The 12,497-nt window shown below is 41.4% G+C and overlaps 1 protein-coding gene across 1 annotated transcript in view; it reads left to right on the top strand.

Annotated features, from left to right (window-relative positions):
- Positions 1-11,248, top strand: part of AFF2 (ALF transcription elongation factor 2) — a 290,365-nt gene extending 279,117 nt beyond the window's left edge. Inside the window, exons 18-21 of the mRNA XM_065410909.1 lie at positions 239-332; positions 3,201-3,250; positions 7,495-7,709; positions 11,127-11,248. Of these exons, the coding sequence (XP_065266981.1) occupies positions 239-332; positions 3,201-3,250; positions 7,495-7,709; positions 11,127-11,248 (481 nt within the window). The remainder of the gene's footprint in view (positions 1-238; positions 333-3,200; positions 3,251-7,494; positions 7,710-11,126) is intronic.
- The last annotated feature ends 1,249 nt before the right edge of the window (positions 11,249-12,497 follow it).

Genomic DNA, 12,497 nt, shown 5'->3' on the forward strand with positions numbered 1-12,497 from the left:
AAGGATAACGAATGGATTTCTTCAGCAGCTGACTAAACATTTATTTGTCTAATTTATACTGTTCTCAAGATAGGATTTTAATGCTTTTGTGCATTTTTTTTTTATTTTTCTCCATTTGCTTATGTTTCTCAATCTAACCTTGGAAGAGAGACTGCAAAATATAGATCAGCATTTGTTTTATAGTTTATAGGTTTCATTAAGCAATGGAATTAATACAATCCTTTCCTAAATACCGCAGCTACCGATGCTTATCACTCCTCTACTTGAGAATGTTTAAACTAAAGAAAGACCATGCTATGAAGTACTCCAGATCTCTGATGGAATATTTTAAGGTAATCTTTAGTCTGTTTAATTTATGCTGATACAGAATGACTTTCATCCCAGCACTGAGGGCTCATGCAACTCACACTGCACCACATAAGCCCCACCTTTAACCTCTGCAATGGGAGAGGTGGACAGGATGCTTGTGAGGAGGGAATTGAAGTGATCCTGTGTTAAAACCTACAGCCATGCTCTGACCGACTACTGATTCTGGCCTGATTCGGATCTTACTTTCCCCACTTCTGCACTTGACAACTCCCTGCAACTTTAATGGCTTTGTTCCTTGGTCAGCACCTCATCCAAAGCCCTCTGAAGTCATCAGGAGCCCTTCTGTTGACTTTATTGGGCTTAGACCCAACGTTCACTGGCCTAGAATCTTCCATGGAATGTATTCCCACTTACTTCAGACTTATTCCATGTTGAATTTAGGCTACTGTCTCTTGGGGGGAAAACAGCCTGGCTCTGAAGGAAAATGTTGATAGTTTATATTTTACAGTAGACCATTATTTTTTTAAACATTTCTTTCTAAGAAAAGGCTTTAGGCCTGATTCTCTTTTAGAAAAAGGCCGCTTTACCCTGCTCTAGTTGTGTAAAGGGAATTTAAGGTGCATGTAAATATAATTTACTCTCACTTTAAGACCCCTTGACTCTGCCAGAGCAAAGTGGATTTAGAGTAAATAATCAGGCCCATATTTTGAGTAGCAGTTAAAAAATCTCAGAAGTGTTTTTTTAGAGCTTCAGATTGAATGACACAAAAGAGAGACTTCATCTAGTGAAGGTGCTGTGCATTAGTGTAAAATTGGGAAAATGTGCACTAGAAACAGGCTTGAACTGTGTATGAATTGTATGTTCAGGCTCTCTTTGTATTCAAAGTCTAGGAGACTCACATTTAAGAAAGGAAAATGTTAACAAAATATTATTTTCCTATTGCTAGATGATGCTCTCTGTCTTTTATCTTTGCCACAAAGAAGCCATGGTTCAAAGGTTTTCAACAGGGCAGCTGGGGGAGTGCAAAGCCTTTTATTAAATGGTTTGGGCCTTTAAACAGAGCTGTTGTTCAAATTGAAGTTTTGCACACTTTTCAATGTGGAAGGTGACTCACTAGGTCTTAGGGTGACCAGATAGCAAGTGTGAAAAATTGGGATGGGGTGGGGGTAATAGGCACCTATATAAGAAAAAGTCCCGAATATCATGACTGTCCCTATAAAATTGGAACATCTGGTCACCCTACTAGGCCTGCAGTACAGGGACCAGGTCAGGAATTTTTCAACAAAACTTTTTTTCATCAGATTTATCAAAACCAAAACTGTTTGCAAGACAGGGTCAGTTTAGACAAATTTACTATTTAAAAAACAAAGAAAAAAATGTTTCAATATTGTCAGAATGTCTCATGTTGATATTTTACAAAAATGTTCAGTTTTTCAGGTCAAAATGACATTTTGAATTGAAATTTAAATTAATTTATGTTTTAAAATGTTTAAAAAACTAAAAAGTCAAAATCAAAATGTCATGTTTTAAAATTAACAAAACGAAACATTGGCCTGATTCAATTGTTTTTTGAGATTTTTTTTTTCTTTTTGTTCTGATTTGGGAAAGAACATTTTTCAAAATCTCAAAAACGTTCATGGGATGCGAAAACTGTTTTCTACTCAGCTCTAACCCACAGCACTCTCCTGATGTTCAGGAGAGCTAATGTCAAAGCTGCTTTTTCATGGTTTGAAGATCTTCCAGATTATTTCAATGATCCCTCTCCTTTGCATGTGTGGACATGCACACAGATATACAGTACACACACCATCTAATCCAAGCCATTCCATTCAGTGTTGACATGTTTAAGGAAATGCAAAGACCACACAAACAAATCAGTTTTTTCTGCTGGATAGTGTTATCTAGATTGGACAATATTTTCTGAAAGCTATGGTTGAGGAGTGAGGAGAACAAGGTCTTATTCCTGGCTACCACTTACTCTCTTTGTGACCTTGGCCCTCACATGCAAAATGAGTATGAAAGTAATCAAGTGGGTATAATAATAATAATAATTCAAACACTTCACAGAGGTGTTGTAAAGCTTAATTGAATTTTCAGAATGCCTTTTGAAATCTTTGCAGGAAAAGCACTATATACAGTCACTATATAGAGAGAGACTATATAGAGAGGCAACTTGTTACTCGCCTTAGATAACTAAGGCCCTGATTCAACCACCCTTAATGGGAATTGTTGCTGAATAAGATACTATCCAATCTGAGTAAAGCTAGCCAAGTCTGGGCTTTATTATTTGTTTGCTTGTGGTAGCACCCACAATATGCTAGGTACTGTGCCAACACAAAAGAGAGAATGGGTAGGGAAGGTGTGTGTTATACACACTATAAAAGCAAGGGAATTCATTCAGATCCCTACAATCAGACTCTTCCTCCCCTCATGTTGTATATGTATTGCATCACATTCACCTACAATATATAAGATCCCCTAATTCCAAACATCAAACCCCAAGCTTCCTTTGTCTGATGAAAAGCGTGCAGATCCCCCTGAAGGTGGAAAGCCTTTGAAGAGCTTACTTTGCAGAATAAATTTTAGATAAGGATAATTAAACCACTTCTTTACGAACTGCATCTGATTTTACTGGAGTTTTGGTATATCGAGTCTTTTGTCAAGTGACTTTCACGCTCCTGATTGGAGCCTACTAATTATCCAACCAGCTATTTTATTATGAGTCTGTAATGTTGGGCTGATATTGTGTATGCACCAGAGCTCTTGCAGCTAAAACAGGAAGTGCCAGGCCTCGTAATCAATATTAATCTGCTTTAAATCTTTCTGGCATCTCCTCCTGAACCAACAGAGAATTATCTCCTGTATTTACCTTTTGGTTTTGTTTCTTCCAGAACTCTTCAAAAGCCTCCCAGGCCCCCTCTCCTTGGGGAGGCAATGGAAAGTGAGTATTGCCACTCAATACTTTGTCATGAAAATACACGGTTAACGGCGGGGATGGGGACAGGGTTTCGGCTGCCCCAAGCAGCCAAAAAAAAAAAAAAGCCGCGATCGCAATTGCGATCTGCGGCGGCAATTCGGCGGGAGGTCCTTCGCTCCGAGCCGTAGTGAGGGACCGTCCGCCGAATTGCCGCTGAATAGCTGGACGTGCCGCCCCTCTCCGGAGGGGCCGCCCCAAGCACCTGCTTGCCAGGCTGGTGTCTAGAGCCGGCCCTGGGTGGGGAGGAGGAGAGGGATTGTTGTGTTAATCATTCAAAGGTGAAATTCAGCTCTTATATCATACTAAAACTTTACACAATTTGCGGTCACGTTCCAATCACGCAGCAGGACTGAAAAGTTCATATGGGCTGGTACCAAATTCTTTGACAATTTGATCCTTAAGCCAAATGAGGGCCATAAAAATATGTGTTAATTAGATAGCAAGTACCATGTCATTTCAAGAAGCCAAAGTAAAGTTAACCTCCATTGCAGTGATTTTTTTCAATGATTCGCTCAGTAATGAAACACCAATGAATATTTCATTGATATATGGTAAGTGCTGTTTAATAAAAGTGAAGGCGTAATAGTGGTGAAAATGTGAAGGCACTTAGTCAGCCAATTATCTGAATCTTTATATTAATGCTAAAACACCCTCACCTCCAGTATAAAATCACAGGAATGTAATTATGATCTGATGGTCAATGAAGGTATGGTACCATTACTACCTTACTTTAGCACATGATATATATTGTACTCTATGACGCAGATTCCTCTTGTTCCCTGTTCAGGGCTACGCATGCAAGTCCAGACAAAATTAGTAGGTTGCACTTGTCCACATTTCATGGACCAAATGCTAGCTGGTACCTGGAGACAAGTATAACAGCCCCTAAATGGGCAAACTGGTGTGCTACAGAAGCAGCTCTGATGTGTGGATGTATCCTGGCTAAGGCCAACCAAGAGGGCACTGAGTAAACAGACCCTGAGTGAGCAGATGTAAGGGAACTTCCAGAGCTTCACAGCCATCTGAAATGAGAACAGTTCAGTCTATCTTACAGCTCTTCAGATTGTGAGCTTCTCAGAGCACAGATCATCCTTAAATGCTTGCAAAGCACCTAGCACATAGTAAGCACGACTAAAATAAATAATAATAGTTGTATGGAGAGACAAGGCACATGACATTATTAACACGCTTATTCCAGAAGGGACTCCACTCCCCAATATGCAGTGTATGGGACAAATTTTGCACCAGCTTCCACCCCGGTAACTCCACTGAGTGCAAACGTATTTGCAGTAATTTAGCCCACTACTTCCATTAGACTTCTCTGGGGGGACATGTAAGGAAACATGAGTGCCACACCAGATGTGCAAATTGTGCAGTGCTAGATGTTACAGGTTTGATGCCGGAGTCACTTGATGAAATTCTCTGGCCGGTATTATGTAGGAGGTCAGATTAGATGATCATGATGGTCTCTTCTGGCTTTAAAAATCTATGACTCTGTGGTGAAGGAGAAAATTCTTGCCCAGCCTCTGAACGTAATCACCTGCTGCCCAGAATTTGGCTAGCTATCACTTCCATTTGACACCTAAACTGATCTGACTGTCTTGAAGCTATGAGTGAGTGAGTAAAAGTGAGTAAAAGTGCATCTGCTGCGCAATGCCGGCTTCCTTCTTTTATTCAAAGATAGACGCTTTTATCACATAATAAGAACTAAATGTGAGGAGGCTGGTGTTAAAATAGTATACATGATCTCACATACTAAAGAAATGCAGAGAGAGACAATACTGCAGCCTACCCATAGCTGGGCCCTATGCCACCTAGAAATTACATCATTGGGTCCTCAGAGCAACAAGGAATATCACATTCCACCCTGTAACAAAGTAATGAGATAGAGTTCACACCTGTTACTGCAAAAACAATGGTTCTGGGGCATGGAGTTAGAAATCACACATCAGCTGATGCCAGACAAGAAGAGGAACATAGACTGGAAGGTATCTCCTGGGTCATTAGTCCAGTCCCCTGCATATAATCCCATTCTCCTATTCGGAGGCTGTTCCAGAACCTTACTCCTTTGATGGTTAGAATCCTCCTTCTAATTTCCAACCTAAATTTATCTGTGACCAGTTTGTACTCAAATGCGTATAATACCTAAGGGGAACAGCTCACAGTTTTGGTCCAAAGGAGGCTTTACAGGCTTTTCTTTTACTTTCAGTTTGGGTGAGTTTGGAGCCCGCCTGAGCTTTGATTTGAACAGTCAATTAAGCAAATTTCAGGATTCAAAGCCATGAAAACCTCAGCTTTGTTCCCTGGAAGTTCAGGCCACTTTTGCTGAAAGGGTTGTGAACCTCTGCAAAGTTGGCCCAAGTTCCAGGCTGGCAATGAAACAAATTTTCCCTGGTTTCATTACAGAAATTTTCCTCACCTCAGCTGCAATAAGCATGAGGATAGAGAGATCTAATAGACTTGCCACAGTAATAATGGCACTGCACCTTCCCCTGCACAACAGGCTAGATCCAATGAACAAGGCACTTTATTTGGCTGAAGTGCGTCAGCTTGTTTTAAGTGGCTTTAGCGAAATACTCTCGGTCCCTTTGGATACTGTATGATTGCTAACTGCTCCCAGACCTAATCAAGTGTAGTTCAGCTCTTCTGTACATTAAAGATGCTCTTCGGAGTATGTTTGGAGACTCAGAAATAAAACATTCATGCTGCAGGATACCCTTCAATATAACCCCTTGGCTGTGCAAATAGCTACTAACTGCTGATGCCATGTGGGTCTCTTGGTATGGAAGAGCTGTGGAGCTCAGCCAGGGGAGACGTTACCGATGATACTCCAGTAGGAGGATGTTTTCTTCCCTTTGGGTTAGGAAAAGTGTAGGTGCAGTATAGGTCACACCAGTACTCAACTCTTCTGTCCATTCTGTTGGGGCAAATTGTTCCTCTAGTCCAGGAGCTACCTGGCAGCAGCCAGTATGTGCGAGATGTGGGGTGTTCTTCACATATTCTTGGCCCCATGCATAAGTAGGGCCTGATCCAGCACCTATAAAAGTCAATAGGAGGCTTTCCATAGAATATTGTGGGTGATGGCGCAGGTGGAACAGAAGCAGTGCAGTCTGTCAGCTGCTCCACAGCTGGAGCAGTGATAGCTGCCTGACAGGGAAAAGGGCATGGAATCCCCCCTCGGCAACATTTGGCCCCTTTCTTCCATGCCGAGGGGCCCAGAAGCAATTCAGCCTGTATTTAAAGTGTTTTTATGGCAATCCAATGCATTTGTTTAGTTCCAAATGGGGGGGGGAGATTTTTGGAACCCTTAATCTTGTTCAAAAAGACCAATTTTCAAAGAGAATAGCTGTGCATGAGCATTCAGTGCTGTAAAGTCCTAAACATGTGAGATTGCAGTAGATGACCTCCATGCTGCCTGCAGCCAGCAGGTGATTCCTAATTGCTGGTGTTAGAATTAAAAGAAAATCTATATGAGAACATTAGTGCTGCACTAAGTAGGTAACTTAAAACACTGCTCTTTATAAAACAGTGTGCAGATGAACGGCTGGCAATTAGAAACAAATCTTCATAGCAAGCCTTAAAGAACCCTATAGAGATATTCATAATTGTACAGTACCCTGAGCGCCTAATACTGCTCCGCGGGGCGCTTTTAAGAATTGCACTTTGCTTATTGTGGTGACTGCATTTGTAGCAAACTGTCATTGCGGTTTCCACAAAATTCTTTGATAATAATAAGCCAATATTACACATTGAGTGTTTTCTAACTGCCAATAGCAGCTTCTGGCAGCAGGTAGAAAAATCATTACAGTTATGAGATACTTCTTTCTCTGAAAGATTGCTATATTTGTCAGAGGTGTTTTTTTTTTTAAATAACAGGTTCATTTGTGGGGGGAATTAAAGCCCTTTTTTAATTTCAATCAGTCCCAGTTTATACGTCTCTCCTCTCTTGTAAAGCAGGAGATCACCACTGCCCATCTCCTCTGGACTGGGTCTAGATTTGATGTTAAGGTTCCAAGTCTGCTGGGGAGAGAAATGAAGCAGGGTGACCAGATGTCCCAATTTTATAGGGACAGTCCCAATGTTTGGAGCTTTGTCTTATATAGATGCCTAATACCTCCCACCCCGTCCCGATTTTTCACACTTGCTATCTGGTCACCCTGAAATGAAGTGATGTGGGCGTGAGAATAATTCTCCTTTCTTTTCTCCAGGAGCACAGAGACTCCATCCCCCATGTCTCTCAGTCCATCTCCAGTCAGTTCTGTAGGGAGCAGTACAGGCACTGCTGGGTCCTCGTCAGCAGGAACCATCACCATCCCCCAGCGCATCCACCATATGGCCGCCAGCCATGTAAATATCACCAACAACGTCTTGCGGAGCTACGAGCACTGGGACATGGCCGACAAACTGACTAAGGAGAACAAAGGTGGCTTGTTCAGTTTCTTCCTTTTGCTATCTGAAATGCAATTATTATTTGAGTTATCATTGGGGATTGAACCCAGGGTCTCCTGAGCTCAGAGTATAAGCCTCTACAGTTTGAGCAAACGGACCAAGTCCCCTTGCTGGGGATAGTAGCCAACTCATATCATCTGTGTATCAAGCACAGCAGGGGGGTCGTGTAACACACACTGAACAGTGGGTTATAAGAGCAGCTGGCAAATAACTGAACAAAGATTGTGCCCCGAGTGCTGCCTGCTTCTGAGGCGGTGAATATGTTCCCCCTTTCAGCCTCTTTCAGAGTACTGAGGCTCTTTTCCTATTGCTGTCATCATCCAGTAAAGATTACTCAAATGTTAGCTAGGATAATAAGTGAACATTAGATGTTCTATTTGTTCACTTGTGAGCCTGATTATGACACATTCGCTGGAAACCATGACCTTGACTTTCCTAAGATCAGTCTGCGATTCAGTTAATTTATTCAGATCAAGCATAAGTCTTTACCATGGTTGACTCAGAGCAGTGCTGGCAAGCAGTTCGTGGCTGGTTTACAATGACTTCAATGAAGTTGGAGGGGGGTGTAATTAAAGGTTAAATTTGGCTCACTAGGGACAAGCCATAGACGGCCAGCACATCCCTCGGCCCGCGCCGCTTCCCGCAGCCCCCATTGGCCTGGAGCGGTGAACCGCGGCCAGTGGGAGCTGCGATCGGCTGAACCTGCGGACGCGGCCGGTAAACAAACCGGCCTGGCCCGCCAGGGGGCTTACCCTGGCGGGCCGCATGCCAAAGGTTGCCAATCCCTGCCATAGACCATCATTCAGGTTGAAATAAATGGCAAAGTTCCCGTGGACTTCATTAGCGCAGGAATAGGACCTAACTGGACAATGTTCTGCTCATGATTTGCTCATCTCGTTAGATCAGAATAAAATCTTATATAGGTGCCTGCAGCTCGACGTTGCTCCCATTAAAGTCAATGGCAAATTTCCACTGACGTTAGTGGGAGCAGGGTCGGGTCTTGTAGTGTTCTACCTTGGAATGATAACTAGAACTAGGGACAATACTAAAGTACATGTCAAGGCCTCCCCACCATTTCCGGTGTTAATATACATTAGTAAATTTGCTAGCAGTGCAATCATTTGGGATTTTTTTCTGTAGTTGCATCCATTTTCAAAACATGCTGAAGTAATTCCTTTTCAAATGTGCTGCAGAATTTTATCAGTGGCAATGCAGAAGGGTGTTCAGATAGGAGAATGAGATGACAATAATCGTGTAATTAGCTCTGTGTGTTGTGGAGTTGTTAAATGTTCTGCTGGATATTGAATCAAAATAGCTCGGGCATTCAGCCAGCAGACAGAAAATGTACCCAGCAAATGTTGTTATCAATCCCGGAGCTGGATGGGGAAGAAGCTGCTGAATCTCATTCTGCATCTTTATGCCCCACTCTCTTCTTTGTTCTCATTTTGATTTATGTTCAAATGAGCCTGGTCCTACAAATGCCTTATGAGAGTAATCCCTATTCACATGAGTAGACCCATTGACTTTAGTGGGACTAGTTGCATCAGTAAGGGTTTCTCACATGAGCAAGATTTAGAGGATTGAGCCCCTAGTCTTAAATTTCTTTCCTTTTCTTTCCTTTTTTCACAGTCTGCAGTGGACACAAAGCTTGTGTTGCTGTTTAATTTCATTTTGATATTAGAAGCCACTGAAGGGAAAAATGAAGTTTACAGCACTTCATATTGTGTCCTCTTTTGCATTCTGGGCAGAAAGACACATTTTCTAGTTAAATATTAGCTTAAAAATGCATATTTGAACACTCTTATACTATAATTTGAAAAATTGGGTAGAAATAAAAGATAAATGTTAATATAAGTTTTTCTACTATAGCCACTTTGTTGAAATCTACAGGTTTTCAATATATTGCATGACAAAATGTCTTTGATGGGCAAATAATTAAAATATTTCAACATGAGAAATAACAGTTTCATGAAAACTAGCTTCAATAATAATAGTTATTAGTGGTTTTCATTTGTAGCTCTCAAAGCTTTGTACAAAAGTCATTGTTAGAGCTGATCAAAGCATGTTTTGTTGGTTGGTTGGTTGATTGTTTTCTTTTCCCTGCAGAAAATTTCAAATTTTTGGTGAACAGTCAAAATCTGAAATATTTCCAGTTGGAAGTGCCCCCACTGTGCATCATGGGAGTTGTAGTTCAGGTGTCTCATATTTCCATTCTCCTCTGTGGGACAGGCTCCCTAAATGGACTACATCTTCCCCTTTTCAGTGTAGACGTACCCTTACTTGAGTATTATGGAATCAGGGCTGTTTTAATACATATTGCATCATTTTTCCTTCAAGGAGAAACCTATCACATCTATAGCTATTTAGGTCTGTTTGATCCAGTAAGTTTCAGTCTAATGTTCTTTCATATAGGTTTAATTAGTTGCTTCGGCTTGTAGCATGCTAGATAAGTGTTTTCGGATGGGAAACTGAAATTAGACTTTAAAAAAAGTTTTGACATTTAAAGAAATTATTATTTATTTGAACATACAATCGTGCAGATCACTGGAATGTTGGCAAGACTCTGGATTTTTTCACTCCTAATTCTGTTGATTTCACTTGGTGGGAAAAAGACACAGGAAGGAAGATTAAAGTACCTGCTAGTTGCCATTTCTTTACATACCTGGTGATATCCCTAAGCTTTTTTTATGCGTACCTCCAGCCATACTGCTTTGTTCTGGGATACAGTCGTATCTAACCAGGTGATCAGGTTGTTTGCAGTGTTGTTGTAGCCATGGCGATCTCAGGATATGAGACAGACATGGTGGATAAGGTAATATCTTTTATTGGATCAACTTCTGTTGGTGGAAGGGACAAACTTTCGAGATTCACAGAGCTCTTGTTCAGGTCTGGGGAAGAGCGAAATACAAGCTGGGACACATTGTTAAGCATAAGGCGTTAACACATGTTGTGGGAAATCACTTCAAATGAAGTGGGCAATTGAGAATTAGATTGTTAAGCATAAGGGGGTCACACATGCTGTAGGACAGTGGTTCTCACAGTCGGTCCGCCGCTTGTTCAGGGAAAGCCCCTGGCTGGCCGGGCCAGTTTGTTTACCTGCCACGTCCGCAGGTTCAGCCGATCGCAGCTCCCACTGGCCGTGGTTCGCTGCTCCAGGCCAGTGGGGGCTGCGGGAAGGGTGGCCAGCACATCCCTCGGCCCACGCCACTTCCCGCAGCCCCCATTAGCCTGAGATATCGTATCAAGAATCACTCATGTATGCTAGGTCTGCAGGCAACTGAGCTTCTGAGAACTCACTAGTTGCTTCATAACCACTGAGCGTGAAATAATCTTTAATTAATGTATTTCTGCACAGTTACCTGAAACAATGACTCCATTTCCTGTGTTACAGAGTTCTTTGTAGACCTGGACTCAGTCATGGGACCATTAACACAACACAGCAGTATGACCAGTCTGGTCCGTTACGTTCGACAAGGACTTCACTGGCTCCGCATGGAGGCGCATTTGTTGTAGTGACTGCTGCCCTCTTCATAACATCCCCATCGGCCTACCTCTACCAGCGCACAGATGATCACTGGTGGAACTCCGCTCATTTCTGGAACTTGATTCATGTAACTTCATTTTTATTGCCTTTTTTGATATCTTATCTATTGGAAGTAGAAGTCACCATAAATGGAACTTATGACTCAAGAGCAGTATGTGTTGTACCATCTAATCATTTTTGACAATTTCTATGCCTTGCGTCTCCTGGATCCTGCTATCCTTATGTGCTTTATGGAACGGTACATTCCCTGCAGTATTGTTTTAAGTCGACACTGCCTTCAAGTGAAAATAAAAAAAGCACTTTGAGAAGATATGGATTCCTGAGAAATAGTACAAAACGTCTTAAATATATGAGGGTATATACGAAAATTCTCTTCTGAAATAAATTAGCAGAAGTTATAGCCATTCACTCAGAATTGTCCTCTGAACCCAAGCCAAGCTGTTCACTGCTTAGTTCTGGCATCATTACCTGCAACTGTTTATTGCTAAGATTTCCTACTTTATATAGGCCTGATCTCTAAAAAAGGACTCTGGACATCTTATAGGTATGTAGCGTAAAATCACCAAAGGTGTTAAGAGATAAAAGATTGGGAGGAATGATTAAAGAAAGATGCCACACTACGCAATGAGGTTTTGATATTCTTTTCTGTTTATTGTTGGCTTAACAGTTTAAGTGGGCAGAACAAGGCAGTTCATTAGGCAATTTCAAAATGTTAGTTTTCATAGTCTTAGCTACCATTCATGTACTCAATCGGTGAATTTTCTTTCAGTCCTACTGTTTGGTCTCAAGCAAATATTCCTCCATGATTTTTCTTGGCAAAACATTCTCCTCTTGCATAGCGACTCAGTGACAGCATGTCTTAACAGGAGTGCTACATTATAAACATTGATATTGTATGTGAAAGTATGGATTCTTGATGAGATTCGCTAGTAATTTAACTGACTGCTGCTGAGGCACTTCTAACGCCCTGTGGCATTAATTTACACCTGTTTTGTTGATTTCAAAGCTTTAGAAGCAGACAGTATTATCTTACTTTCTTGAAAACAATGAAAAATTAAAGGAAATCACTAGATTTACCCCAAAACAACATATTTGCTTCATAATGGCCATGAATACTTCAGTCTCCCAATTCTCCAAATTACCCATTTTCCAAGTTCCATTTTTATTTAACCACGCTGTCCTATTTTGACCATTCCTTTAACGCATGCATAATCATGA

Source organism: Emys orbicularis, chromosome 9 (genome assembly GCF_028017835.1).
Source record: "Emys orbicularis isolate rEmyOrb1 chromosome 9, rEmyOrb1.hap1, whole genome shotgun sequence".
NCBI classification, from domain to species: Eukaryota; Metazoa; Chordata; order Testudines; family Emydidae; genus Emys; species Emys orbicularis.